At 48.0% G+C, this 27,896-nt stretch overlaps 2 protein-coding genes across 2 annotated transcripts; one reads left to right on the top strand and one right to left on the bottom strand.

The window, feature by feature from the left end:
* Positions 1-854: 854 nt before the first annotated feature.
* LOC101009560 (complement C1s subcomponent-like) lies at positions 855-11,759 on the bottom strand. The gene is given in 16 exon segments (XM_031650987.1): positions 855-1,941; positions 1,944-2,039; positions 3,667-3,740; positions 4,703-4,835; positions 5,401-5,502; positions 5,899-6,006; positions 6,554-6,707; positions 7,231-7,291; positions 7,293-7,425; positions 8,118-8,129; positions 8,132-8,211; positions 8,213-8,240; positions 9,638-9,815; positions 10,029-10,289; positions 11,633-11,648; positions 11,749-11,759. Coding segments are annotated over 16 exon segments (2,145 nt in total). The 3' UTR covers positions 855-1,243.
* A 3,274-nt stretch (positions 11,760-15,033) lies between these two features.
* LOC101009229 (complement C1r subcomponent) lies at positions 15,034-24,160 on the top strand. The gene is given in 14 exon segments (XM_031650228.1): positions 15,034-15,109; positions 16,281-16,473; positions 16,795-16,941; positions 17,151-17,347; positions 17,665-17,812; positions 17,920-18,041; positions 20,148-20,226; positions 20,608-20,763; positions 22,297-22,371; positions 23,104-23,241; positions 23,244-23,305; positions 23,307-23,469; positions 23,472-23,589; positions 23,591-24,160. Coding segments are annotated over 13 exon segments (1,770 nt in total). The 5' UTR covers positions 15,034-15,109; positions 16,281-16,364; the 3' UTR covers positions 23,847-24,160.
* The last annotated feature ends 3,736 nt before the right edge of the window (positions 24,161-27,896 follow it).

Below are 27,896 nucleotides of genomic sequence, written 5' to 3'. Positions count from 1 at the left end.
AGGGAGATTTTCTGCTATGTCATCTTGGTACAGAGTTCAATCTAATGAAAACATTGTCACAAATTGATCAAAACCACCAGGAAAGCAGACAAGAGCATGCTCAATTTCTGTAGTTTTTCTTTTTTGTTGTCATAATATTGCGTGATACAAGTGAGTATTAAAGGAAAATTAACTTTCAGTTGACATATTGAAAAACATTATACTTAAAGAAGATCTTAAACAGCCAACTCAAACTATTGTACATGGACTTCTGAATAAGTTGGGGTTTTTTTGTTTTGTTCAAGACAATGTCTCACTCTGGTTACCAGACTGGAGTACAGTGGCATGATCACAGCTCACTGCAGCCTTGACCTCCTGGGCTCCAGCGATCTTCCCACCTCAGCCTCCTGAGTAGCTGGGACTAAGGCAAGCACCACCATGCCTAGCTAATTTTTACTTTTTATTTTTGTAGAGACAGGGTCTCCCTATGTTGCTCACACTGATCTTGAACCCCTGGGTCAGTGTTCCTCCCACCCCAGCCTCCCAGTGTTGGGATCACAGGTGTGAGCCATGCACCCAATGAGATTTAATGAGTTTCTTTTTTTCCTTATTTTTCCTTTTTTTTGGCCAGGTAAGTATTAATGAATTTCAAAACTAGAATATGATGCCTTACACTTGTGATCTTCATACTAATCCACAATATTCAGTAAATCTCAGTTGGAAGAGAGAAGAAAAGCTGAATTCTCTGTTTTCATGACAATTAAATTAAATATAAATTACTAGATGCCCAATTTCAGTGACATAACAGTCTTCTCATCCCACTCCCCTTCTATAATTCTGAGGGTTTGGTGTGGAATGAGGTAAGTCAGCCAAAATTTGCTTATAAACATACTTTATTGTACATAGACAGTGGATACTGAGAATGATCAAGTAAATGGAATTTTGAACAGGTAAAGAGGAAACAAAGAATTAAGGTATCCCTGTGGAATAGTGCAAGATAGGAGTGCCCCACCCATAGTGTTATCTACAATAGGTACTCAGGGGAAAGGACCCCAAGGAGTCAGACCATGAATGTATGACCAGCACAATTCTATGATCAAACTCTACCTCTCTACTTCCAGCCAGGCATCTCAACAATCAAGTTCTATTTAAATCATTCGTTCGTGTCTTCCTTTAGTCATGATGAAATAATGAGAATATCATAAGGAACAGAAGGCAATGCATTGGTCATGCCCCTTGGAGAGGCTGGTGGGATGTATCTGGATTAATCCTTACTGGGGGTGCTATTTTCCTGCATAGTCTTCATTATCCAGTCAACATAGTTCTGTACCCGTGTGTAGAGCCCATAGGTCCCACACTGGGGCCCCCAGGACACCAGGCCAGCTACGTAGAATTTGGCCTTGTCATTGGGATCCTGTACAGCAAAGGCCCCACCACTGTCCCCTTTACAGCTATCCATGCCCTTCTCTCCTCCAGCACAGATCATGTTAGGAGTGAAAACATAGGCCCCTGCATCTGCTTTGGGGTTTTCCACTTTCACTTCTCTACACTTTCTTAAAGGAGCTACAGGTAACCTTGCCGCTTTGAGGCGAAGAGCGCGATCTCTCTTCTCTGTTTGGCCCCAGCCTGCGATCAGTCCCAGGTCCCCATCCATGAGGTTGTAGTCAGAAGAGGTGCCTGGTAGGCAGATGGGGGCGACGTTGGGTCCCATTTTCACTGGGTCTTTCAGCTGCACCAGTGCAATGTCATTATCAAAATTTGTTTGTGCTTCTGGGACTTCCAGCAGCTTCCATCCCGGATGAATAAACACACGCTCAGAAGTCAGCATCTTGGATTTTGCCAGCCGTGAGGTCTGCACTGAGGTGGACCCAACATACATTGTTGGCTCCTGGTTTCCCTCCACAACATGAGCTGCCGTCAGCACCCAGTACTCATCAATGAGCGCTCCACCAGCCCAGGGTTGTCAAAGAAGACTTGCCAGGGGAAGTTTTTAATATCTGCATCGGATCCGCCAATTATCCTCTGTTTTTCTTCAAAGGGTTCTCTGGGGACTCCACAGACTAGGAAGGAATAAAAAAAAAAAAAACACGGGGAAGGAGCAAGAAATGATACTGGCTTCCTGCAAATCCTCCAACCACTCAAAGAATTTTACCTGCTAGGTTGCAGGGTTCTCTAGTACAAAATGGTCAATCCTATTTGGTCAACAAGCTCAATACCTGACCCACCCTGGTCTTACCTAAACACTCCGCTTTGCCGATGTCATAGCAGGCTCATGGCAGAGCTCAGTTAACCAGAGGCAGTGTGTGAATCACTGAGTCCAGATGCACTAGTGCCTTACGCTATCCACAGTGTGACTCACAGCCCCTCTGGAGGCAGGGGTCCCCCTTGCACCTCCCAACTCGGCATGTGAGGCCAGTGCCCAACCAAGAGCCAGTACTGGAAACCCTTTTCTCACACAGATGGTGGAGGAGGGAAGCTTTCTGCCTTCTTCAGATGCCCAGATCAAACTTTAATCGCCTTCTTTACTGGAGTCCTAGTTGCACCTGAGTCCCTCCTAGTAAACCATAGGTCAGCCTAGGAAGTAGAGAGGGGTCCCTTCTTTGGCCTTGACCTCTCACTCCCAGTGACTGGTGCCATTACCATTCAGTTATACTAATAACTGAATTCAAGTGAAGCTGCTTACCTAAATCCCTTGCTAGACAGCCTGGAGGGACTCCAAGTTGAGCACAACAGGCTTTGGACTTAGACACACCTGGGCTCAAAGCCTGCCTTCGCAACTTGCTAACTCTGCAAACTTGCACCCACCCATTGACCGGTCAAATGAGACTAATGACACCTAGCTTACAGGGCTGTTACAAGGATGTGAATGAGATAATAAACACAACAAATCAGCTCGGTCTTCAGCTCTCAGTTACATCCAGGATGGTTATTATCCTACTGGATTTGACCCAGCCTTCTGCTACCAAACCTTGATCTCACTCGTTCCCTGAATCTTGAATTCCTCTATATCTTGTTGCCATGTAATTTTTTTTTTTTTTTTTTTGAGACAGCGTCTCCCACTGTCTTCAAGGCTGCAGTGCAGTGGCATGATCTCGGCTCACTGAAACCTCCGCCTCCTGAGTTCAAGCTATTCTCCTGCCTCACCCTCCCAAGTAGATGGGATTACAGGTGCCCGCCACTACACCCAGCTAATTTTTTATATTTTTAGTAGAGATAGAGTTTCACCATTTTGGCCAGGCTGGCCTCAAACTCCTGACCTCATGATTCACCTGCCTTGGCCTCCCAAAGTGCTGGGATTACAGGCATGAGCCACCATGACCAGCCATAAACTTTTAATATAATAACTAGGTTATTTAACTAGTCTTGTTTCCGAGTGTTGATTACTCACTCTCAGCTTTCAGGCCCTGTTTTTAGCAGTTCTGTATCTTCTCGCTGCAGCTACATTACCAGACACCAACTGTCGCTGGCTGACGCTTATATTTCCCTGCAGTCGACCTGGCTTCAGTGTAGCTGAGGAGGTTCCCCACAGCCCCGACAGCCCACGGCACAGTGCTACTGCCACCTCACTGAGCTGGACTCTGGCAGGCCACTGTTCAGTCCTTTCCCAAGAGGGTTACAGCTGCTTTCAGAAGGTGACTCCCATTCACCCATGCCTATCATCTCTCCCCAAGCCTCGGCCCTCCTTACCTGGAACACATTTCGGCAGCTCTGGGCTCAGCGCCTCATTCACCCAGCTCCCATTACTAGCACAGTGATACTGCCTGGAATAGCACAGAGAACACAGGCCACACTCACTACCGCATCTTCCCTCCCTCTTCCATTCCCCCACAGCCCGCTCTGTTCCTTCAGAGCCTCAGCTCCTCTGGGATTCAAGTAGTAAATCAGATTAAATCAGCCAGAAAAAAATATCTTCCTCCAAACAATCCCTCAGGCCTCTAGCCCGCCAGGGGAGACAAAGGGAACATCTCCAAAGCAGAAGGAAAGAAGGCATTGGGAAAGTGGGAAAATAAAATACAAAGTAATACAGCCAGGCTCAGTGCCTTACGCCTGTAATCCCAGCACTTTGGGAGGCTAAGGCAGGTGGATCACGAGGTCAGGAATTTAAGACCAGCCTGACCAACATGGTAAAAACCCCGTCTCTACTAAAAATACAAGAATTAGCTGGGCGTGGTGGCATACACCTGTAATCCCAGCTACTCAGGAGGCTGAGGCAAAAGAATCACTTGAACCCAGGAAGCAGAAGTTGCAGTGAGCCGAGATCACACCACTACACTCCAGCCTGGACAACAGAGTGAGACTCTGTCTAAAATAAGTAAATAAATAAATAAAGGCAATGCAGAGAACGTATTAGTGTCTCATTCAGCCCTTCTACGTCAAGAAAGGCAGTCAGTGTAGCTTGCTGGCTTGAAGCGGGAGGCGTTGCTCCTGTGGGCTGTACATGAAATAACTGGTCCAAAGGTGGGTAATCCCATGAAATGGATGTTATAGGGGAATTCCTGCAGCAGCTGTGTAGCTGAGCTGGTGACCTCTATGATTCCCTGTGACTGGTGCTGCCCTGAGCGTGCCCTGCTCCATATGAAAAGTGTATCTTTAGATGAAGCCAAGGGGATGAACACTGCCTGTCCTATCGCCTTCATTTGTCTGCAGACTCTCTCCGGCACAGACAGATTATGCTATTTACCCTCCAACACTTTCTCACTCTCTCTCCTCCAGTAGAAGAAACCTACCATTTCCTCCATTTTCCATGTAGTAATAGGGCTCCTCACAAGTGCAGCGGGTGACAGAACCAAACAAAGTACTCTCTGGGTCTTCAACTTTACCATTCTCAATGGATTCAGGAATGCCACAGTCCACAGCTACCAGACGAAGGAAGGAGAGTGATGGTCAGGACAGCCACTTCCTCCAAGGAGGAGTCATGGGGCCAGTTTCATCCTCACTGCTTCCCCACCCCATATCCACAGGCACACCTGGGATGAACCTCCCCACACCAGCCTCTCTGTGGCCATCCTCCCCAACTGGCATCTCTCAGCTCTCTGGCCCACTGAGATGCCAACTCAGATGACCCCATGAAAGCCGTAGTGAAGAGCCTGGTTCTCAGTGATTGGTGAAGGCCCAGTGGAAGCCACAAATGCACCCACATGGGGCTATTAACTCGACCTATCCCATAGCCCCTTTCTTTTTTTTTTTTTTTTTTTTTTTTATTCCCATAGCCCCTTTCTTGGAAAGAAACTTGCCAATCTAGTTGGCCTGGGAACAGATTCGGGGCTGGACTAGAAAAGCCTCCATGACTGGCTTCCCTTCAAAAACCCAACCCACTCCCTCCATGCCTAAGAGGAAACCATGCATCTGAATTTGGATGTGCTGATCTTTCCATTCTCTCTGAGAGAAAAAGAAAGACTTCCACTTTGAAGAGACACGTACGTTGACATTTCAGTTTGGAATTACTCCACTTTCCATTGCTTTGACAAGTCGAATGGAAAGATGTTGCACCAACACGTCCCTGGAGAATAATAAACATCACCACTTATTTCTGAAGAGAGATATGGGAAACCAAAATCAAAACTGGAATTGATCTCTGGCCTTGGATCAATGAGGAGTCCTCACCACAAGAAGCTTGGGAACGTCTTAGCAGACTGACCCAAAGCACCCAGGAGACGAGGCTGACAGACAGCTCTGCCCCAATGTGTCAACTCCCCTTCCCCAAGAAGACTGAAGGCAGAGAGAGAATGCCAAGCTGGCCAGGGAGCTCCATGACTCACAAGGGAGTACTACAGATCTTAAGCTGTCGTGTTTATGGGAAAGGCATTATACCTTGATCACACACTTACGTTGGTAAACAACTGGACAATTTCAGTCTGCTCATCCTGATCTGGGGCCAGGGATTGGGGAGAAGCCAAGATGGTACTTTACCTCCACAACTTTCAAACCCATCCAGACAGGTTATCCGCACCACATCTCTAAACACATATTTTGCCTTCGCAGGCTCCCAAACAGAAGTGGGAGTGTCTTCTTTGGGACAGGGCATTGCTTGAAAGAACAGAAGCTGGGACAGGAAAAAAGAATTACTAAATAGTTGAAGACTCTCATTCTATTTACATCATTCTCACACTTTCTAAAATCATCCAGTTGTCCTCATTCCTGATGCTTAACATTCCAATACAGCAGATGTCTAAAATCATATGGCATTACCAACTAACCACCCCCAAACTGTCTGCACTCTCAGGTCTAGTTAAAGGATTACTAGGGGTTGAGGCACTCCTAGCAACCATTGACTGGTTTAGATTTTCCTGAGGAAGTGAAGAATCTCAGGATACTATCAGAACAACAATCTATCTGTTTTTTAAATTATTGTTGTTTTGTTTTTGTTTTGTTTTAGAGACAAAGTTTTGCTCTGTTGTCCAGAGTGGACTCAGACTCCTACTTCCTGGGCTCAAGGGATCCTCCTGCCTCAGCCTCCCCTGGTAGCTGAGATCACAGGTGCTTCCAGTGTGCCTGGATCATCTACCTGCTTTGATCCTACATTGTTTGGGGACTTTGGTATCACCAACCAAAGAGGTACTTCTAGGTTACTCACGATCTCCATGGTAGCGAAGTTTCCAGCCCTTGTTTTGCCCTGTTAGATCAGTTTGGAAGATGATATCAAGAACATTACTCTTGGTTTCAATATTTAGTGGCCCAGGGAATCCACGACCGCAGTAAGGACCAAATTGCTGATCTCCTGCAACAAACTGAACAAAATGATGAAATCAGAAGAGGGAAAGAACTAAAGGAAAGAGGTAAAATTGGAAGATGGGAGATAAAAATAAGAGAGGCATTAAATGTCACATAAAATAAGAAGAAGGAAAATAAGGGTCAGGAGAAAAGATAATTTTATCTTCAGGCTGAGTGCAGTGGCTCACGCCTATAATCCCAGCACTTTGGGAGGCCAAGGTGGGAGCATTGCTTGAGGCCGGGAGTTTCAGGCCAACCTGAGCAACATAGCAAAACCCCATCTCTATAAAAAATAATAATAATAATCACAATAAAAATGTTAGCTGGGTATGGTGGCGCACGCCTGTGGGCCTAGCTACTCAGGAGGCTGAGGTGGGAGGCTTGCTTGAGTCCAAGAGGTCAAGGCTACAGTGAGCCTTGACTGCACCACTGCACTCCAGCTTGAGCAACAGAGCAAGACCCTGTCTCAAAAATTTTTCTTTGTCTTCAGGGAGAGATCTCTTTGTAAGTTGAGGGTGGGGTATTAATCAACCATCACACAACTAAACCACAAGGCAGTTTCCCTCTCTGAGTCAGCTGCTGGTTCACATCAAAATCTTCCCACAGTCACCACCACTTGGAACCCTTCCTCCAGCCGATTCTGGTATCACACCCCTGAGTTCTCTGGATACTGCTTGGGATAATTGGGACTTGCAATTCCCCAGTCAGTGCAGTGAACATCCTCACTGCAATTAACTAAGAGAGAGAAAAAAGGAAAGGGAGAATCAAATACAGCATCAAGCAAAGGAATCTCTGCACTATTCTACATGATTCCTCTCTCAGAAACTGACAGTCCTCCATTCAAACTAACCTGAGACTACCTAACTGGAGGGATGCAGCAATTACACATGCAGTAGATATCAGCAGGAACACCTGTCCTATTAGGTTTCCACCACTCTGCTTAGGATGGAGCCTTTCCTGGTTATGAACAGCCCCTCAGTAGACTCTTTACAGACATCTATCTCTTTTCTCCACTAACTAACTTTACCCTGTAGTCTTTATCTTCCTCCCTTCTGTGGCTTCATCTCAGCTATAAGTAACTATAATAGATAATACTGAGAGATATAATGGACTCTGTGACCAAAATGGGGAGGTTGGAAGCTGGACGAAAACTGCACGGTATAGTACACTGCTCGGGTAACAGGTACAATAAAATCTCAGAATTGACCACTAAAGAACTCATCCATGTAACCAAAACCACCAGCAAGTACCCCCCAAACTATTGAAATTTTTAAAATAATACATAAATAAATAAGTAAATCCTAAAAATAAAAAAGAAATAAATGCCAAATGAAGGCTGGGCCTAACAGAAGTTGAAGGGTGGACAAAGCCTTCAAAGTCATTCCAAAATCCCAGGAACATGCAACCCTCTTAACATTCAAGCTCACTTCCACAATTCTCATGTCATCATGGAGGAAGTGGCCTGGGGGGCAGGAGCAGAAGTAACCACCAGTGAAATTGTTGCAGAAGTGGCTACAAGGCATCTACAAAATCTGTGCATTCATTTATGTCTACAAAGAGTAGAGAGAGGCTGAGGTCAAGAACAAACACCAAGAAGGGAGAATGAGGTTAAACCCAAAACCATAAGGATAAGAAAAAGTAGAAAAGGCCTGTTGCTTAAAGATCTCTCAAGGGATCGCATGTCAGGCCGGTATTATTCTATATTACTCTCCTGACATATGGTTCCAGAGTCGAGCCCTACCACTACACAGGTATAAGGGAGCTCGTGTGTGTGTGTGTGTGTGTGTGTGTGACATAGCCTCACTCTGTCACCGAGGCTGGAGTGCTCTGAGTGTGTGTGTGTGTGTGTGTGGTGTGTGACATAGTCTCACTCTGTCACCGAGGCTGGAGTGCTCTGTGTGTGTGTGTGTGTGTGTGTGTATGTGGTGTGTGTGACATAGCCTTACTCTGTCACTGAGGCTGGAGGGCAGTATGTGTGCGTGTGACAGAGAGAGAGAGAGAGAGAGACTCACTCTGTCACCCAGGCTGGAGTACAGTGATGTAATCTCAGCTCACTGCAACCTCCACCTCCCAGGTTCAAGCAAGTCTCATGCCTCCACCTCCCGAGGATCTGGGAACACAAGCACCGCCACCATGCCTGGTTAATTTTTCATATTTTTAGTAGAGACAGGATTTCACCACATTGGTGAGGCTGGTCTTTAACTCCTGGCCTCCAGTAATCCACCCGCCTCAGCCTCCCAAAGTGCTGGGATTACAGGCATGAGCCACCACGCCTGGCCTAGGGAGCTCTTAATGTCAGAGATCCTTGACTTTTCTCATGTACAGAGCGTTTCAGCTCCAGGGATGACGCTCTGCAAGGTAAACATCATGACAATGTCTTCTGCAGGGAGGAATCGGTACATTCATTGCTTTATATGATGTTGGTCCTTCTATCAAATCTAAACAATAGTTTGGCTTTATGAGATGTCCTAGCTTCATTTTAACCTGGAGAGAGATACAGAAGTACCCAGAATTTGAAGGTTTGAATGCCATATATTGAATGGGTTTAAATACTACACATTCCTCATGTGATTCTTGGCAAGTTATTAACTTTCCTAGTCTATATTTTCTTCATCTTTATATGGAGCAGATAACACCTACCTTGAAGGGTGAAAGTGACGATTGTGTTAAAATAGGAAAAATCCCCGGCACATACCCAGTTTACAGTGGCTCTCAATAAATTACTGTGTATTATGTAATATGTGTTATTACCATTATCATCGTCACCACTAAGATGTGATCATGCATTTGAATTTCATAAAAGTGATTTATGGAGGGACCCAGGCCAAGTCAACACTTTTTGTATGAATTACAAACAGAATCCTCATTCAACGTGTTGCTCAGCGGATTTCTCACTTCTAATCTTTTAGCTGGGTCAATAAGGCACATGCAGAAAGGTGAGCCTTACCTGTGGCAACATAGTATGCAGCAAACCCCGTAAAACGCTCTTCATTGGAAAAGTCTGACTTAAAGATCACCTGGAGTTTGTTGTATGGGACTTGGAACTCTTCCACAATTGGAGAGTGGGGATTGTTACTGGTCCTCTGTCCACAGAGCCTCCCTTCTTCAATGTCTCCTGACATTATCTAAGAGAAGAGTCAACAGCAACAATAAAAAAGCTAGGAAAGGGTAATATTTTGGTATGGAGGTAAGAGAAGGGACAGAGAGAGTAGAACATTTGTGCCTCTAGGACTTGACTTTGGTTCACTATGAGTACAGGTGGCTCTCCCTCCCACATCCTTATTCCACTACCTCAGCCCTGGTCTTCTCTCTCTATTCTTTTTGTGCTTATAACATACCTGCACTGAGTCATACGCACAGTTCTCTGACAGCTCTATGTCCAGATGGGTGAAGTAGAGGTGAATCCCATACCCTTCAGGAACTTCTATGTCCCAAGATTTCTCTACCTCACTGGGGTATGCCTGAGGATAGTTAGGGGACAGGATCTCCCCATACATGGTAGGCTCAGCATAAACCCATGCCAAAAGGGAAAACAGGACAATGCACCTGAAAAAAAAAAAAAAAAAAAAAGAGGTATAGATTGGTGTGTGGCCCAGGCACTAGTAGCCTAGGACAGAAAGTGCTATTTCTCAGAGGCAGAAGAAAGGAGGAAGAAGAGAGGCAGTCAGTCGGCCACTGGGGAGAATCTTAGGTGCATTTTGGGAGGCCGAGGCAGGCAGATCACGAAGTCAGGAGATCGAGACCATCCTGGCCAACATGGTGAAACCCCATCTCTAAGAAAAATATGTGGGAGTTCAGTTAGGGTGGTGGGAAAGATTTTAGAGGAAATAAATATAAGCCTTCTTGGAAAGCCAAGAAGTTTGCACAGCTTTTGTAAAAGTCTTGGCTGAAGGCAGCTGAGTTCTCTTAAAAGCTCAGGACATAGATACATAGGAGCATACAGGACTTTATCTAAAGAGCTTATTTACTCATGTGGTCCTAAAACTAATCTTTGATCAGTGGCGGGCAGGATTGCTCTCCCAGGGTGAGGGTGACCAGATTAATTACCCACAGGCGTGTTGACTCAAGTCTTTGCTGTTAAAACTGTGCTAATAAATGTCTGCAGGGCCAGCTAGTTGGGGCTGTGGTGGCTACTCTTTACAGCACCTTCCTTGGTGTCTCTGAGGGGCCAGGAGCCCTCGCTGCTGTTCCACTGAGTATCGGTGTGTCTGGGTACGTTATTCATCTGTCTGTGGGTCAGGGTCTGCGGGACGGACCCCAGAAGCTGGCGCCCTGTGTGAGGAGCATCTCTGCTGATGCTCCCAACGCCCACAGGTGGAGGCAGGAGCTTCTTTCACTAGGGGAAGGCAGGGACCCTGGGACAAGCAGTCTGAGAAGGAAGTGCTGCCCCACTGAGACAGGGTTGTCTGGGGAAGGAGAAAAAGGACAGCCAAATGACAAGGAACATAAAAACATCCTACATTCGTTTTCCAGAGTTCGTTTGGGGTTGTTTATGTTCCCCCGATTACTGAAAATCCAAGCTATCTCCCCACAGTTCCTAAAATCTTGCTAAAATTGCTTTAACCCTGAAAACAGTGGTAGGTAAGGGGGTGAAGTAGGGGTGAATGGGGTGAGCCTAAGAGAAATAGGCTGTCTATATTCTGCCTTATGCTGCCTTGTCAGCTCCTCTATCACTGCCCCAAGCCCTCCCACGAAGCTTTCTGCCTTTCTTATTTCCCTCCATCGGGGCTCGCCCGCCAGTGATTTTCCCTTCAGAAGCAGGTAGGAGCAGCTGGGTCAGTCCCCTGTCTCCGGCCAGTGGCATGCTGGCAGCCGCCTCCAGCCCCCGGGACAGCGGGCACAGGGCCTTGACGCTTCCTCTTAGGGACCTCCCTGCCAACTCAACAGCTACCACTTGAGCCTATTTCTTTGCTCCTCCTTATTTCTGCCTCAGGACACTCACCGCACAAACCAGGGACCTGGAAGGACAGGACAGGATGGGGAGGAGGTTCTTCAGTGTATGCCTGGTGAGTAGCCACCTGCCAGCACTATTCCCCAACAAGTCGTGAAATGCTGCACCTGGGACCCATGGAAGCTAAAGGGAAAGCCTTAGAATGAAAGGCGCAAAGCAGATACAGCGTGGGGAAGAACACGGCAATCAAGAAGTCCCAGAAAAGAAGAGGCAGGGAGCTTGTTCCTCATTCTTCAGGGGTCAAGACATATCTGAGGAGAAGCATGAAGGAAGTTAATGAGATGGACTAGAAAAGGAGGAAAAGGCTGGAAGCGGTGGCTCACGCCTGTAATCCCAGCACTTTGGGAGGCTGAGGCAGGCAGATCACCTGAGGTCAGGAGTTCAAGACCACCCTGGCCAACATGGTGAAACCCCATCTCTACTAAAACACAAAAATTAGCCAGGCTTGACGGCAGGTGCCTATAATCTCAGCTACTCAGGAGGCTGAGAGGGGAGAATCCATTGAACCTAGTAGACGGAGGTTGCAGTAGCCAGGATGGCGCCACTGCACCCAGCCTGGGTGGCTGAGCAAGACTCCATCTCAAAAAAAAAAAAGGAAAAAAAGGAAAAGAAAAGGAGGAAGAGAGACCGACAAGCTGAAGTAAGAGGAAACTCTCTTTTTGTGCCATATGTTTTAAGGATATACAGACAGGCTCTCTATTCCTAAAATATCTCCCTACCTAGATGCCACACATGCCAGAAAAATCAACCATTTGAAAAATTTGTATTGAGATAAAATTCATGGCTGGGCGCGGTGGCTCACGCCACTCTCCAAGCATGTTACACAATGCCAAGGCAGAACCGAGACTCCCTAGGATGGATGGAAGAGCTTCAGCTAACACTTACCTCCTTACCCGTTCCCTCTGCCTCCATTATGAACATACAGTGCATACACACACACACACACACACACACACACACCACTGCTGCTGCCAGGATATTAATGTGCAGTTTGATACACGAGATTCCTCTTCCTTCTCGTCCTCTGATCTAGTCCTTTTCCTTCTCCCCTATCTTTTGTCTTTCCTGACCTAACAAGGCTGTGGTTCATATCCTGATTGCATCACAGACCAGCCCTCCATTAGGTTCAGTCCTCAGCTCTGACACACAGGCCTGCTGGAGAAACCCTCCAAGTGTTGGTGGATCTTGCACCTTCTGTGTGCCTGCTGTCTAACTACTGATGACTTGGTCACTGCCTGATGGGGAACTGCATCAGCTCTGTGAATTCTTGCAATCTATTGCCTGGGAAAGTGCCTTGCCATTAAACAGGTTCATCCATAAATGGATGAACGGGGTTGGGGGCAGAAGGGTGGAGGTTGGAGGGATTAATCTAATAAGGGAAACAAGCAGAACAGCCTACAAAGGCGTAAGAACACAGAGGCCTGCTCTGCAGCCCAAGCCCCTCTATGGGGTAAAGTGCCATCAGATATTTGGTGCCATGGAGAGTTGATGAAGAAAGTTTCCAAAACAGTGAAATTGGTTTTTATTTGTTTTAACTTTTAGAGATAAGGTTCACTATGTTGCCCAGGCTGGTCTCAACTCCTGGGCTCAAGAGATTCTCTCCCACCCTGGCCTCACAAAGTGCCAGGATCACAGGCATGGTTTCACCACACGCCGCCAAGAGCAAATTTTAAAAGCAGGACACCATGGCCTTATACAAGAGAGTCTAGGGTCCCTCCCTCCCAGGGCCTGGCTCCATCTCAGAAAAACCAAGTGCCTCTTGCCCACACCCACACCCCTCGCTTCAGCCCTGGCAGTTGTAAGAGCAGATGCTGAGGAGATGGGACATTTACCTCTCCGCAGCCTCCCCCTGCAGAGGGTCTCAAACCCAGAGTTGATTTAGCTGCCCTGACATGGCCATCCCTATTCTATGCCCACGTGTCATTGATCGGGTTGTAAAGCAGGCCAGGGCCCCAAGGCAACCAAGCTCCTCTCTTTCTGCCCTTCCACGTAGCGCCCTCTGCCCCAGTGTTCCTATCATTACATCCTGGCATGGAAACCCAGGGCCATTCTTGGATCAGGGCTGTGGGTTGAATGACGGCAAGAAGAACAGGGTCATGGGAAAGGACAGCCCAGAAAAGAGAATTCACAACCACATCAGCGGTCTCCCACTGCTTTGGTAGGAACCTTGTAAACACAGCAGCAGCCCCAGGAAAGTCTTTGGAAGGAAGGAGAAGCTGATCAGATTCAGAGACTGAGGCATCTGGCTCCAACCAAAGGCTCCCCTGGTCTCGCGCCGACCTTGTTCCTTTAGCCCTTCTCATAGGACCAGCAGGTGGCACCACCGGACAGGGATTTCAAAACCAAAACTAAATAAAGTGGGAAACTCAGATCTTTTGATTATGCAAATAGTTCATTCCCTCCAACATTCCTCTCCAATGGTCCCCCTCCACTCCACAGAAACCCTCCCCTCCCTAAGCGAGGACGCGGCTCCCCTGCACACAGTGCACGAAGACGCTGTCAGGAGAGCCCAGGATCCAACACGGGCCTTGAGAAATGTGGAGTAAGGGTGATGGGCACCCAGGAGGGAGGGGGCGCCAGGGAGCAGCCAGACATGGGAGGCATCTGTGGGAGACAGGGACACCCCTTCTCTCTCTTCTTCACACACCTTCTCATCAATCCCCACTGTGCACACACACATGGACACACACAACACACCATCCCTCCTCCTAAGGACCAGAGGGAGACCTTATAGCATAGAAGCCCATGTTGTCCTTTCTTTCCCTCTGGGTCATTTGGGCAGGAAGCAGCGAGAGGAGGGACCCCCTGCCCAGGAGGGGACACTCTGCCTGTGTCCCCCACACCTTACCAGATGGTCTCTCCCAGATGCTCTTACTGAACCTGTGGGAGCTCCTTCAGAGACCCACGGTGGAAACCCTCACCCTCCATTAACTGGTCCCAAGCTGTCCTATTCCTGGAAGGGGAGGGGAGGGATGGGGCCAGGCAGGGAGGAGGCTGAAAGGGAGTGTGAGGGGAGTGTGGTGGCCTCTGACTGGACACTGCCCTGGGAGGACCCAATGCAGCAGCTGCAGAGGTCAGCCTCCCACCCAGGCACCCTGCTGAGAACATGTCGGGTGAGGTCCACAGTGGGCAGAGAGGAGGATGCCCAACCTGTATGGCCATCTCGTCTCCATGCCATGGCCACTGCCCACATGGCAAGAGTGCTGAACCTCCAACTCCAGACACTCTGTTTTGGCAGGTGGCTCTGTACCTCCTGGTGCCGCCCTGTTCTGCAGGGCAGGAGGCTCCATTCCCATCCCTCAGAGTAAGCTTGGGGAGGTGACTTCCTCTGTTCCCCAAGCCTTACCCCAACAGCTTTTAAACAACCACTGTGATCACAGTCCCCACACAGGATACAGGGGGTGAAGCTCGCTCTTCCAGCACTTTGACCTGAGCCTTCTGGAAGGCTGCTTCTATGATTATGTCAAGGTAGGGGCATGGGCTGCAGAGGGGAGACAAACAAACCCTGGGATCTGAGATCTGTATGGCATGCACCACCCCCAGACACAGCCCAGCCCCACAAGAGCTGATGACGACTTCAATTCTAGAGCCAAGGGTTGCCCTGGATGGAGCATTCACTGAGGTAGGACCCTGCAGTGAGCACTGAGGGGAAAGCAGAGAAGGAAGGGGACAGGACCCACTCAGGAAATTCACTGTGCACTGAGTCAGGAAAACCTTCCCATCTGCTGTCTAGCTGAGAGCCTTGGGAAAACCACTGTGCCTCAGCCTGTCTCCCCAAGGAGAAGATTGGCATGGCTGCCTGCCTCAACAGGAACACAGGGACATGAGGAGGAGAAATGTGTGCTCTGGCAGCACAGGAATAGTCTTCAGTAAGACACAGTAGGCTCAGAACCCCTCACCTCTGTGACAACCTTCCCTGGCCCATCTTCTCTATCCAGTAAAAATGAGAGATTCAGGGCTCTCGGCAGCCTGTAAGGTCCAATAACTACCATTCCCAGGAGACCCCTGGAGGTTGTGCGTGAATTATGCAAATGGCACTTCTTCCCCACCCAGAAGACTTGGCGAGTGTGCAGTGTTGGGGGAGGGCGTTTGGTGGCAGGGGCAAGGAGAGGTTGAAGAGCTGTGAGCGCTGAAGGATGAGGGACAGAGCACACTGCTATGCCAGACTGGTGGGATTCAGGGCTCATGTTCACCCGAGGGCGTCAGGAGGCACTCCAGGTGTGAATGGTTTGATTAGGCTGAGGTGAAATCTGAAGACAAAAATAAAGCAGAACTGTCCAAGCTCTGGGAATGAGGGGCGGGTAAAGGCTGGGTACAGACAACCAGGACCCCACGGGAACAGGCCATAGGAGGTGGTGGGGTTGGAGAATGACCTGAAACCTGTCAGTGGAGCAGAAAACAGGGAAAGATGAGGTACCCAGTGCAGGACAACATGTAAGAGTGAGTCAGTGGGAGACTCGGGGAACAGTTGAAGGTCACATGGGGAAGTTTGCAGCAGCCGAGCCCAGCAGGTAGTGACCAGCGGAGCCAATGTGGTGCATGATTCACTCTGGGCGAGACAAGGAGGACCATCACTGAGCCACCACGTGTGCCACTCCACAACAGGTCTTCTTCCTACCCCCTATCCTTCTTCCACCAGATCTCTGCTGATAAGAAAAACCTGGGGAGGTTCTGTGGGCAACTGGGTTCTCCACTGGGCAACCCCCCAGGAAAGAAGGAATTTATGTCCCAAGGGAACAAGATGCTGCTGACTTTCCACACGGACTTCTCCAACGAGGAGAATGGGACCATCATGTTCTACAAGGGCTTCCTGGCCTACTACCAAGCTGTGGGTGAGTAGCCCCCCAGGGATCCCTTTTCTCTAACCTCAGCCACATTGAATGGGGGCCAAGAACGGGAATCTTGAATCCAAAGAAGCCGAAAGCCTGGCTTTCCTTGTTCCTCCCCTCAAGAGAACTTTCCCTAACAAGGCCTGTCAACCTGGGCTCTGTCCCCATGGAGCAGTCCCCAGAGAGCTTTGGAGAGGCCTGGAGGTCCAGGTGGCCTAAAGATGCCTTTGTCTTTAGGCCTCTGGTGAGTGACCTCCCTAAGGTCAGAGCCACTACTCAGGTCTCCCAGCAGGAGCTTAACCCTCCTTCCTGAATGCCTTCCAGACCTTGATGAATGTGCTTCCCAGAGCGAATCAGGGGAGAAGGAGCTCCAGCCCCAGTGCCAGCACCTGTGTCACAACTACGTTGGAGGCTACTTCTGTTCCTGCCGTCCAGGCTATGAGCTTCAGAAGGACAGGCATTCCTGCCAGGGTGAGCCAGAGTGGTGTAGCAGGGAGACGGGGGTTCAGCCAGCCAGAGTGGTGGAACAGGGAGGCGGGGGTTCAGCCAGCCAGAGTGGTGGAGCAGGGAGGCAGGGGTTCAGCCAGCCAGAGTGGTGGAGCAGGGAGGCGGGGGTTCAGCCAGGGCTTGCTGGGCCAGCCAGAGCGCCCCCGTGATGCCCCGCGACTCTGTTCTCACAGCTGAGTGCAGCAGCGAGCTGTACACGGAGGCATCGGGCTACATCTCCAGCCTGGAGTACCCCCGGTCCTACCCCCCTGACCTGCGCTGCAACTACAGCATCCGGGTGGAGCGGGGCCTCACCCTGCACCTCAAGTTCCTAGAGCCTTTTGAAATTGATGACCACCAGCAAGTACACTGCCCCTATGACCAGCTACAGGTACAGCCGTCCTACCCCTGAAAGACCCCTTCCTCCCCTTCCGTCTGCACTTGGCTCCTCTTGTCCCAACTTCCTCCTGGATCCCCTGGCCTGCTGGGGCAGGAATGGCCAACATCAACCACGGGCTGGGCAAGTTCCCATACAACTGGAATTGGGTCGTGGGGATCCCTTTCCACCTTCCCCTGAAAACACACATAAGGCAGGATTTCATCACCACCACCACCCTGGCCACCAGGCTACTACACAGTTGGCCCTGTGTAAAAATGTCCAAGCTGGAAAAAAACAAAAACAAAAACAAAATCCTCCTCCCCTACCAGATCTATGCCAACGGGAAGAACATTGGCGAGTTCTGTGGGAAGCAAAGGCCCCCCAACCTTGACACCAGCAGCAATGCTGTGGATCTGCTGTTCTTCACAGATGAGTCGGGGGACAGCCGGGGCTGGAAGCTGCGCTACACCACCGAGAGTAAGGCTCCCTGGGGGTCTCCCTCAATGGCCAGCAATGGAGAAAAAGTGGGAAGAAGGAAGGGCAGGTGGCTCTGAAATAAATACGCCCTCTGGTCTCCCCAATAGTCATCAAGTGTCCCCAGCCCAAGACCCTAGACGAGTTCACCGTCATCCAGAACCTGCAGCCTCAGTACCAATTCCGTGACTACTTCATTGCTACCTGCAAGCTAGGCTACCAGCTCATAGAGGTAAGAGCCCAGGGCTGAGGGGAGAGAGCCGGCCCAGCATCCCAGGGGGAATTCAGATGGTGGGTTCACAGAGGATTTAGTCTCACCCCAGCTGGAGTCATAGACGTTTCAGCTGGAAAAGTCTCCTGGTCCACCAGCTCTCAAACTTGCTGCACACTTAAAACAGAGAGTTTACGATCCTGGAAGATTGCTTGAGCCCAATCATTCAAGGCCCTCTGTGAATAGCCACTGCACTCCAGCTTGAGCAATATAGCCAGACTCTGTCTCTAAAAAATAAAAATCAATCAATCAATAACTACTGAAGTCAAGAGCCCCCAGGAGAGACTCTCATTCCATTGATCTGGAGTAGATTTGAGCAACAAGACTGCCGCTCACCCAGGTGATTCTAACGTGCAGCCAAGTTTAAGAACTATTGCTCTTGTCCAATAATCAAGAAAGCTGAAGGAACTGGAAAGGCAGGGTGGAGATGTCGTGACTCATCAACATCACATAGTGATTTTCTACGGCAGGGACTAGGACCCCAATCTCCTGCCTCCTGCTCCAGGGCTCTTTTACACATGTGGGTGGTCTCACCCCGGGCCCACCGTCCTGTTCTCAGCTCTGCAGATTCAGCAAGGAATATGGTTTTATCCATGGATCAATCTCACAAAAGTTGGTAAACTAAAAATTATCTGTCTCTCTGGACAGAGACCCAAGACTGGACATCCCTTCGTTGCTCAATCAGAATCAAAGAAGAGACCTATGACATGTCCTTAAGTCATAGTTAATTCATTTAATGCACATTTTAAGGGTCTACTGTCAGGCACTGTCCTAGATGTGGGAGGTTCAGTAAAAAGAAACCCACAAAGTCACACAGCCTTTGTGGAGCTCACATTTGAATGTTGCATCAAGTCGAGTTCACCTGACACATTGTTCTTTATTCCAAGGTGCTTCCATCTCCATCAGGAGGATTGGGTGGGTGTCCTGGGTCCAGAAGACTGGAGACCAACAACCTCTTTGCCCATATTACAACCCTCCCTTGCCTGCACCACCCACTGCCCTTACTTTTGCATTTGTCATTCACATCATAGAATTTAAAGCAAGTCACACAGTTTCTCACATTACCTACACTTTACTCAGACGGTCTAGTTCTCACACACATTCTCTTGCAATCTTTCCCAGGGCTAACTCTATGGAATGATTTTTGGTCTTTTTGTTTTGGTTTTGAGAGACAGTCTTGCTCTGTCACCCAGGCAGTGGCATGATCTCAGCTCACTGTAAACTCCGCCTCCCAATTTCAAGTGATTCTCTTGGATTTAAGCTATTCAAGTGCCTCAGCCACCTGAGTTGTTGGAATTACAGGCGTGTGCCACCATGCCCGGCTAATTTTTGTATTTTTAGTAGAGACAGGGTTTCTCCATGTTGCCCAGGCTTGTCTCGAACTCCTGGCCTCAAGTGATCCGCCCATCTCGGCCCCCGGAAGTGCTGGGATTACAGGCGTGAGCCACTGCACCTGGCTGATTTTTGGTCTTAGTAAAACTCATTCATATTGTCCAGTAACTTTTCATTTCAAAGACTGCCATTTCCTAGTCTTGTCCCTGCTCAACAGCAACAGCACTTCACATACATCAACGTCTCCAGCACCGTTCAAAGGAGTGAGGTGGCTCTAGGATTTCAGGGAAGGCCTCTGTCCTTAGGAAAACTGCAACCCAGGAGAGAGAAAGTGCTGCAGGCCTGGAGGCAGGGGACTCCAGCCAGAGAAACATGGTTCTGCCCTGGAGCACAGGCTTTTGTTTTGATACAAAAAACACTCAAACATGGCTTGTGATGTTTTTAATTACAAATCGTGGGATTCAATTGGACCTCAGTGGGAACAGGCCATAGTCTAGAGAGAGGATGATCAGGTCTATCAATTAGTCCCACTCTAACTTGCTGCAGGGTGGCTCAGCACTCCTGTCTGCAATGGGCTGGGGAGAAGGAAGAAGGAGTCACATCCATGGGGGAGCCACAGTCATCGGGGAGCTGAGAGATGTCTTTGTATTGCCTCCCACTCCTGTGTGGGAAGGGCAGCAAGGGGACCTGCATTGCCTCTTGGCACTGATGACACCTCTGTCCTCTGCTCAACAGGGGAACCAGGTGCTGCACTCCTTCACAGCTGTCTGCCAGGATGATGGCACATGGCATCGTGCCATGCCCAGATGCAAGAGTAAGTCATAATTCAGGGATATGACCCTGGGGACTTCCCACCTCCAACCTTGAGGACCTGGGCCGAGAAAGAAGGAGGCATCCAGAGTAAGCCTCTTTCCAAGAGACCCTCACCCTGACTTGTCCTTTGATGCCTATGGCCCATCTCAGGAATCAGTGAGCCCTCATCTCAGGAATCAGTGAGCCCTCATCTCAGCAGGATGGATGGGCTCTACTCAGAACTGAATTTCACACCACCCAACTCCTGTCCATTGCAAGGGCCCTCTCCACTATCTTTTCTAAGCTTCTCAGCCTGCTCTGCGGGTGGACAACTCACACTCCCCTCACTGAAGTTCCAGCACAGTCATTCTCAGCTCTCACCCTGCCCTGTGTTCTCTCCAAGTCAAGGACTGTGGGCAGCCCCGAAACCAGCCTAATGGTGCCTTCCGTTATACCACCACAATGGGGGTGAACACCTACAAGGCATGTATCCAGTACTACTGCCACGAGCCATATTACAAGATGCAGGCCAGAGCTGGCAGCAAGGAGTCTGAGCAAGGTAGGAACCAATGCAAATGGAAATTTCCTCCCTTCCATCCCCTTGGGGTATCCTCTGAGATTTCTCCCAGTAGAATCCCTAGGGAATGCATATTAAGGTATCTGCCAGGACACTGGCTATAGGGGCCTAAATTATAGTGCTAACGGGAACCTTGTAAGTTTGAAGAAGGAGGCATCTGAGCTGATGCGAAGAAAAGATTCAAATCGCATAAACAGCTCACTGTCACCACATCGTCCCCACTACCACCATTGCCTCCACCACACTCCCACTGCTACCATCACTGCCATCGCCACTACTACTAGTAACAACACCAGCAACACTACCAGTAGCATCAATGCCAGCACAATCACCACCATCATCGCCATCACCACAATCGATACCATTATCATTACCATCACCACCATCACCACTACCATTATTACCACCATTACCAACACCACTATCACCATGACCATTACCAACACCACCACACCATCCATCCACCACCATCCACCATTCCATCCTCCACCTTCCACCATCTTCCTTCCTTGTCCACCCTTCCTATCCACCCCTCCACCATTCCATCCATCCTTCCATTCCTTCCATTCCTTTCCTATTCCACCATCCACCATCCACCATTCCATCCACCATTCTCACTATCCATCCACTACCAATTCCCTTCCATCCATTCCTTCAATACCATCTCACTGTCACCATTAACAATACCACCATTAACAACACCACAGTCACCACCAACACCAACACCACAATCTTCATCACCATCATAAGCCCTACAGCTAACTCAGTGAAACTCCCCTCTCCATTCTCCCCTCTAAACCTGGTTGTGATTTTTGCACCTAGTTTTACTAAATGACTCTCACTCATTATTGGGTATTTTTCAAACTTTTTTTAAATATTAGAAATCACATGCATTATAGGTTTGAAACACAGAAAAAAGGAAAACAATCTGGATTATAAATGGTATTCATTAAGAGCTGGGCTTTGGAGTCAGAAAACTTCTTGCACCTTGGTTCTGGCACTCAGAAGTTATGTGACCCTATGCAAAATATTTAAGCTCAGCTTCCTCATCCACAGTGAGGGTAATAACACACACCTGCAAGTGTCACTGTAGTGGTTAAATGAGATCATGCAGATAAAGTGCTTAGCAACAAGCATGGCACATTTTCAGCAATCCGAAGACGTAGCTACAATTATCATCTATGATTCCACGACTAAGACGCAATCACTGATAAGATTTTGATACATTCCTTCTGGTTTTTATGTCTACTTTCACAAACAAGGATCACAGCAAACATATATTAATGGTTAAGCATTCCGATTTTTTTACTTGACATTAAAACAAAATATAGGTCTAGAGCCTCTGAACACTTGACATTTTTTCCTTCTAGAGTTGAGCCTTTGACCTTTGGCCCTTGCCATGTTGTTCCTCCCTACCCCTCTCCCCGTCAAGCACACTCAGTACTTGCTGGCCTCTGCAACCTAGTTTTCTTACCCATCACCTCCCAACTTGATTCTTGCCTCCTCTGCCTTCAGGGCTGTACACCTGCACAGCACAGGGCATTTGGAAGAATGAACAGAAGGGAGAGAAGATTCCTCGGTGCTTGCCAGGTGAGTGGAAACCCTCTGGGGCAACCCTCAGGGCCTTTAGCAGCCTGCAGGGCCTCAAAAGCAGTGTGGCCCAGAAAAAGGAAACAGAGGAGAAGAGAGGAGAATATCCCAGGAGAAAGCAAGAGAGGGGAAGAGTGCTGAATTCAATCCCGAAATGCCAGCATTTTCACTAAGCAAATGAGAAATCAGAGAATAAAAACAATGGGAGACATCCTAGGAAGAAATAAACAAGAACAAGGGGTAAGACGTGGTGGCTCACACCTGTAATCCCAGCACTTTGGGAGGCCAAGGTAGGCAGATCACCTGAGGTCAGGAGTTCGAGACCAGTCTGGCCAACAATGGTGAAACCCAGCCTCTACTAAAAATAGAAAAATTAGCCAAGCATGGTGGCACATGCCTGTAGTCCCAGCTACTTGAGTGGCTGAGGCACAAGAATCACTCGAACCCAGGAGGCGGAGGTTGCAGTGAGCTGAAATCGCGCCACTGCACTCCAGCCTGGGCGACAAAGCAAGGAGTCTCAAAAAATAAAAGTAATAATTAAAAAAAAAAAAAAAAAAGAACAAGGAGAGGAGCCTGTCAATAGGCCAATGACGGAGGTGTGGGGATGGGAGGAGAAAGAGAAAAGAGACAGAAGCCAAAAAGAGAGGGCAAATACGGAGCTGGCTGGCCACAGAGGGAAGAGGTATGGGACCTGGAGCTGACTTGCCCTTGTCTTCCCTCTCTCTCCCTCAGTGTGTGGGAAGCCCGTGAACCCCGTGGAACAGAGGCAGCGCATCATCGGAGGGCAAAAAGCCAAGATGGGCAACTTCCCCTGGCAGGTGTTCACCAACATCCATGGGCGAGGGGGTGGAGCCCTGCTGGGCGACCAGCTGGATCTGCTGCTTGCACCCTGTATCCCAAAAAGGAACACAGGCACTCCTTGGATGTGTTCCTGGAGCCACACAAATGTGGAAGAGCTCATGAAGCTGGCCAATCACCCCATCCGCAGGGTCAGCATCCACCCGGACTACCGTCAGGATGAGTCCCACAATTTTAAGGGGGACATCGCCCTGCTGGAGCTGGAAAATAGTGTCACCCTGAGTTACAGCCTCCCCATCTGCCTCCTGACAGCGAGGGACTTTCTATGGGCCCGATGGGCTGTGTCGAGAAATCAGCTGGGGTCATGGAGAAGGTGCTCCACGACCTCGGTTCCGTCTGCCCAGTAGCTAATCGAGGACTGGGGCTGGCTCCGGGGAAAGAATAGGATGGATGTGTTCTCTCAAAACATGTTCTGTGCTGGGCACCCGTCTCTAAAGCAGGATGCCTGCCAGGGGGATAGTGGGGGCGTTTTTGCGTGGGGACCCCGAACACTGGTCAGCTGGACAGCGGGCATGCGTGTCCTGGGAGCCTTCGGTGCAGCAGGAGCTGTAAGCTTCTACACCAAAGTGCTCAACTACGTGGATTGGATCAAGAAAGAGATGGAGGAAGAGGACTGAGCCCAGAATTCGCTAGGTCCAAATCCAGAGAGCAGTGCGAAAAAAAAAAAAAACTGACCAGTTGTTGATAACCACTAAAAGTCTCTATTAAAATCACTGATGCAGAAAGACAGTGTGGAAATTCTCTTTCCTATAGTCCCATTGACGTACTTTACCTGAAACAACCCAAAGAGGCCCTTTCTTTCTTCCGAGGATTGCAGAGGATGTAGTTATCAATCTCTAGCTGTCACTTTCCTTTTCCACTTTTATACCATTGGGTCATTGAATATAACTTTTTCCAAATAAAATTTTATGAGAAATGCCAGCATGCAAAACGAGTCAAAAGTTGTATTTATTTTATATAAAAATATTTTGTAAGAAAGGTCATTTTTAAAATATTTACTTAGGAAGGCAACAAGAACAATTACGGTCATGTCTGTGTTTTGTTTTGATTGTACAATATAAAGAAAATGCTGATTTTCCCACATGCGTAGTTGTAAATATAACAGCTTTTTAAAATTTTTCCGGACACACTCTCACTCTGTCGCCCAGGCTGGAGTGTAGTGGCGCAATCTTGGCTATCTGCAACCTCTGCCTTAGGGTTCAAGGGACTCTCGTGCCTCAGCCACCTGAGTAGCTGGAATTACAGGCACCTGTCACCGCTGCCAGGCTAATAGTAGAGACAGGGTTTTGCCATGTTGGCCAGGCTAGTCTCGAACTCCTGACCTCAAGTGATCCACCTGCCTCGGCCTCCAAAGTGCTGAGATTACAGGTGTGAACCACCGCGCCCAGCCTACAACAGCTTTTTTAACAGCTCATCTTCCAATCTCTAAATATTCCTTAGGAGAGGAGTGCTATGAAATTTTTGTTTCCAAGTTGAATCGCTAACAATATTGTTAAATCACTTGTATTCTTTAAGACATCTTTAAAGATCAGAAAAGGACCCAGAACTTGGATTAAGCATTATAAGTATTTGTAGTAGAACACTATCATGATGTTATTGCACAATTGACTGTTCCAGACTTGTTTAAACAACTTTACATGACCCAGCACACACAGGCCTGTGCTTAAGAAGACCAGCAGAGTTAAACCATTCCCAAGGGATGAGGGGTTTTTTAAACTTTAATTTTTTTTTTTTTTTTTTTTTTGAGACGGAGTCCTGAACCTATCACCAGGCTGGAGTGCAGTGGTGCAATCTCAGCTCCTGCAACCTCTGTGCCTCCCAGGTTCAAGGGATTCTCATGCCTCAGCCTCCCAAGTAGCTGGGACTACAGGCGTGTGCCACCATGCCCAGCCGAAGTGACGAGTTTATAAGCCCAAATGCAGGTCCACAGTCCAATATGTGACACTCTCAGGGCCAAGTGCTGTTCAATATTCAAGATTCTATAGATTTCACAATGTAATACACTCTGTATTATGGGATGTCGCCAGCATGGTCCAGAGCAGCACCCTATAATAGAATCGTTTAATAATTCTTTACAAAAATATTTAAATATTCATAAGTGAGATTAATTTTTTTAAAAAAATTCCAAATAGCCTACCCATCCATTCAGGTGAGATTTTGCCATTAAATAAGTTTTAGTGCCCAACTTACAAAAGCACTTTCCATTTTTAGATCATTTTGGATTTCAGGAATGTGGACCTGTATGGGCAGAAATGACATAAAACTTTCCCCTAATCTACAGAAGCTTATGCTGTACAATACACTTGAGGAGTATACATTTATTCCAGGTTTTTAATGATTAGAAATGTTTTCAGGGCGGGTAGCAGTGGCTCAAGCCTGTAATCAGCACTTTGGGAGGCGAGGCAGGCCCGGATCACAGTCAGGAGATGGGAGCCATCCACCAGCTACAACACAGTGAAACCTCGTCTCTACTAAAATACAAAACTTAGCGGGCGAGGGCGCAGGCGCCTGTAGTCCCAGCTACTGGGAGGCTGAGGCAGGAGAATGGCGTGAACCGGGAGGCGAGGAGGTTGCAGTGAGCTGAGATCCGGCCACTGCACTCAGCCTGGGTGACAAATGAGACTCTCCGTCTCAAAAAAAAAAAAAAAAAAGAAATGTTTTCAGAAGTGAAGCACCTTCAGCATTCTACCGGGGGACTGGAGTGGAGTGGAGGAGATGAGGGTAGTAGAAACAAAACAAATAAACAAAAAGCCACTGAACTATATTATTTATTTTTTTATTTTTTATTTATTTTATTTATTTTTTTTCCTGAGACGGAGTCTTGCTCTGCTGCCCAGGCTGGAGTGTAGTGGCAAGATCTCAGCTCACTGCAACCTCTGCCTCCTGAGTTCAAGCAATTCCTGCTTCAGCCTCCCGAGTAGCTGGGCATACAGGCATGCACCACCATGCCTGGCTGATTTTTGTATTTTTAGCAGAGATAGGGTTTCGCCATGTTGGCCTAGCTGGTCTCGAACTCCTGATCTCAGGTGACCCACCCCCTTCGGCCTCCCAAAGTGCTGGGATTACAGGTGTGAGCCACCACACCTGGCCTGAACTGTATTATCTCTAACGCTCCTGGGAAACTAAGAATCTGGTTCCTGTATCCTTTTCCTTTTTTTTTTTTTTTTTTTTTTTTTTTTTGGAGACAGAGTCTCACTCTGTCATTCAGGCTGGAGTACAATGGCCTGATCTCAGCTCACTGCAACCTCCACCTCCCAGGTTCCAGAGATTCTCCTGCCTCAGCCTCCCAAGTAGCTGGGATTACAGGCGCCTGCCACTATGCCCAGTTAATTTTTGTACTTTTGGTAGAGATGGCGTTTCACCATGTTGACAAGGCTGGTCTTGAACTCCTGACTTCAAGTGATCCGCCCACCTCGGCCTCCCAAAGGGCTGGGATTACAGGCATGAGCCACAGAGCCCAGCCCTCTTATTCTTATTTTAATAATCGGAGGAGTTCCCAGGAGAGCCAGATGACTCCTCTGACCTTCTAATTCCCACTCCCCTGCCCCAAAATCATGTGTGTCTTATTCTGAAAGCACACTGGAATTGGAAAATACAGACAAAACCAATGATCTGTGAATAGATGGTTCACAGAAAACATAAATTGCTTTGAGGCTTTGGGGCTTAACTTCACTCATAATAAGGAAAATATTTAAATAAAATGCCATCTTTTTACCTGTAAGATTGGCAAAAATAATATCTTATGTTGCTGAAAACGTAGAGAAAGAATCACTCTCACACATTGCTTTTTGGAAGGTATATTGGTACAAACCCTACGGAGAGCAATTCGGTGACAGGTAACCAAAATTACCAATGCATATGCCTTTTCACTCACCAGTTCAACTTCTAGGAATTTAGCCCACATTTTCTCACATATGAAATAAATGGCACATGTAGGTTAGTCATTGCAGCATTGTTTATAATAACAAAATATTGGAATCCTGCATTCTGAAAGGTATCTGCTACCAAAGTTTCAGGTAAATTACGGAATATCCAAATGATGAAATACAACGTAACCACTCAATCCTTACTACAGACGGCATGCTAAGTGAAAACAAGTAAGATGCAGAATGTATAAAATGTTATGTATAAAATGCTACCATTTCCATTTGCAGCCGGGTGTGGTGGCACGAGCCTGTAGTCCCAGCTACTTGAGAGACTGAGGTGGGAGGATGGCTTGAGCCTGGGAGGTCGAAGCTGCAATGACCTGTGATCACACCACTGTACTCCAGCCTGAGTGACACAGCAAGGCTCTGCCACAAAAATGAAAGAAATAAAATAAAATAAAATGCTACTATTTGTATACATAACAGGAGTAGGCATATATCACTTACGTGTGTATAAAAGATCACTGGAAAGATATACAAGAAATATTGGTGGTCTCTGGTGGGGACATAGGAGTGGAAGGAAAAGTTATCATTGTATGCTGTTTTGATCTTTCAAATTTTTAACCATGTAGGTGTTTTATCTATTCAAAAAATAGATGGTGCTCTTCAAATTAAAAAAAAATTTAGGCCCGAAGCAGTGGCTCATGCCTGTAATCCTAGCACTTTGGGAGGCCGAGGCTGGAGAATCGTCTGAGCCCAGGAGTTCAAGACCAACCTGGTCAGAACCAATTGGTAACATCA

Source organism: Papio anubis, chromosome 9 (assembly GCF_008728515.1).
Source record: "Papio anubis isolate 15944 chromosome 9, Panubis1.0, whole genome shotgun sequence".
NCBI classification, from domain to species: domain Eukaryota; kingdom Metazoa; phylum Chordata; class Mammalia; order Primates; family Cercopithecidae; genus Papio; species Papio anubis.
This window is presented reverse-complemented; position numbering and strand designations above follow the sequence as displayed.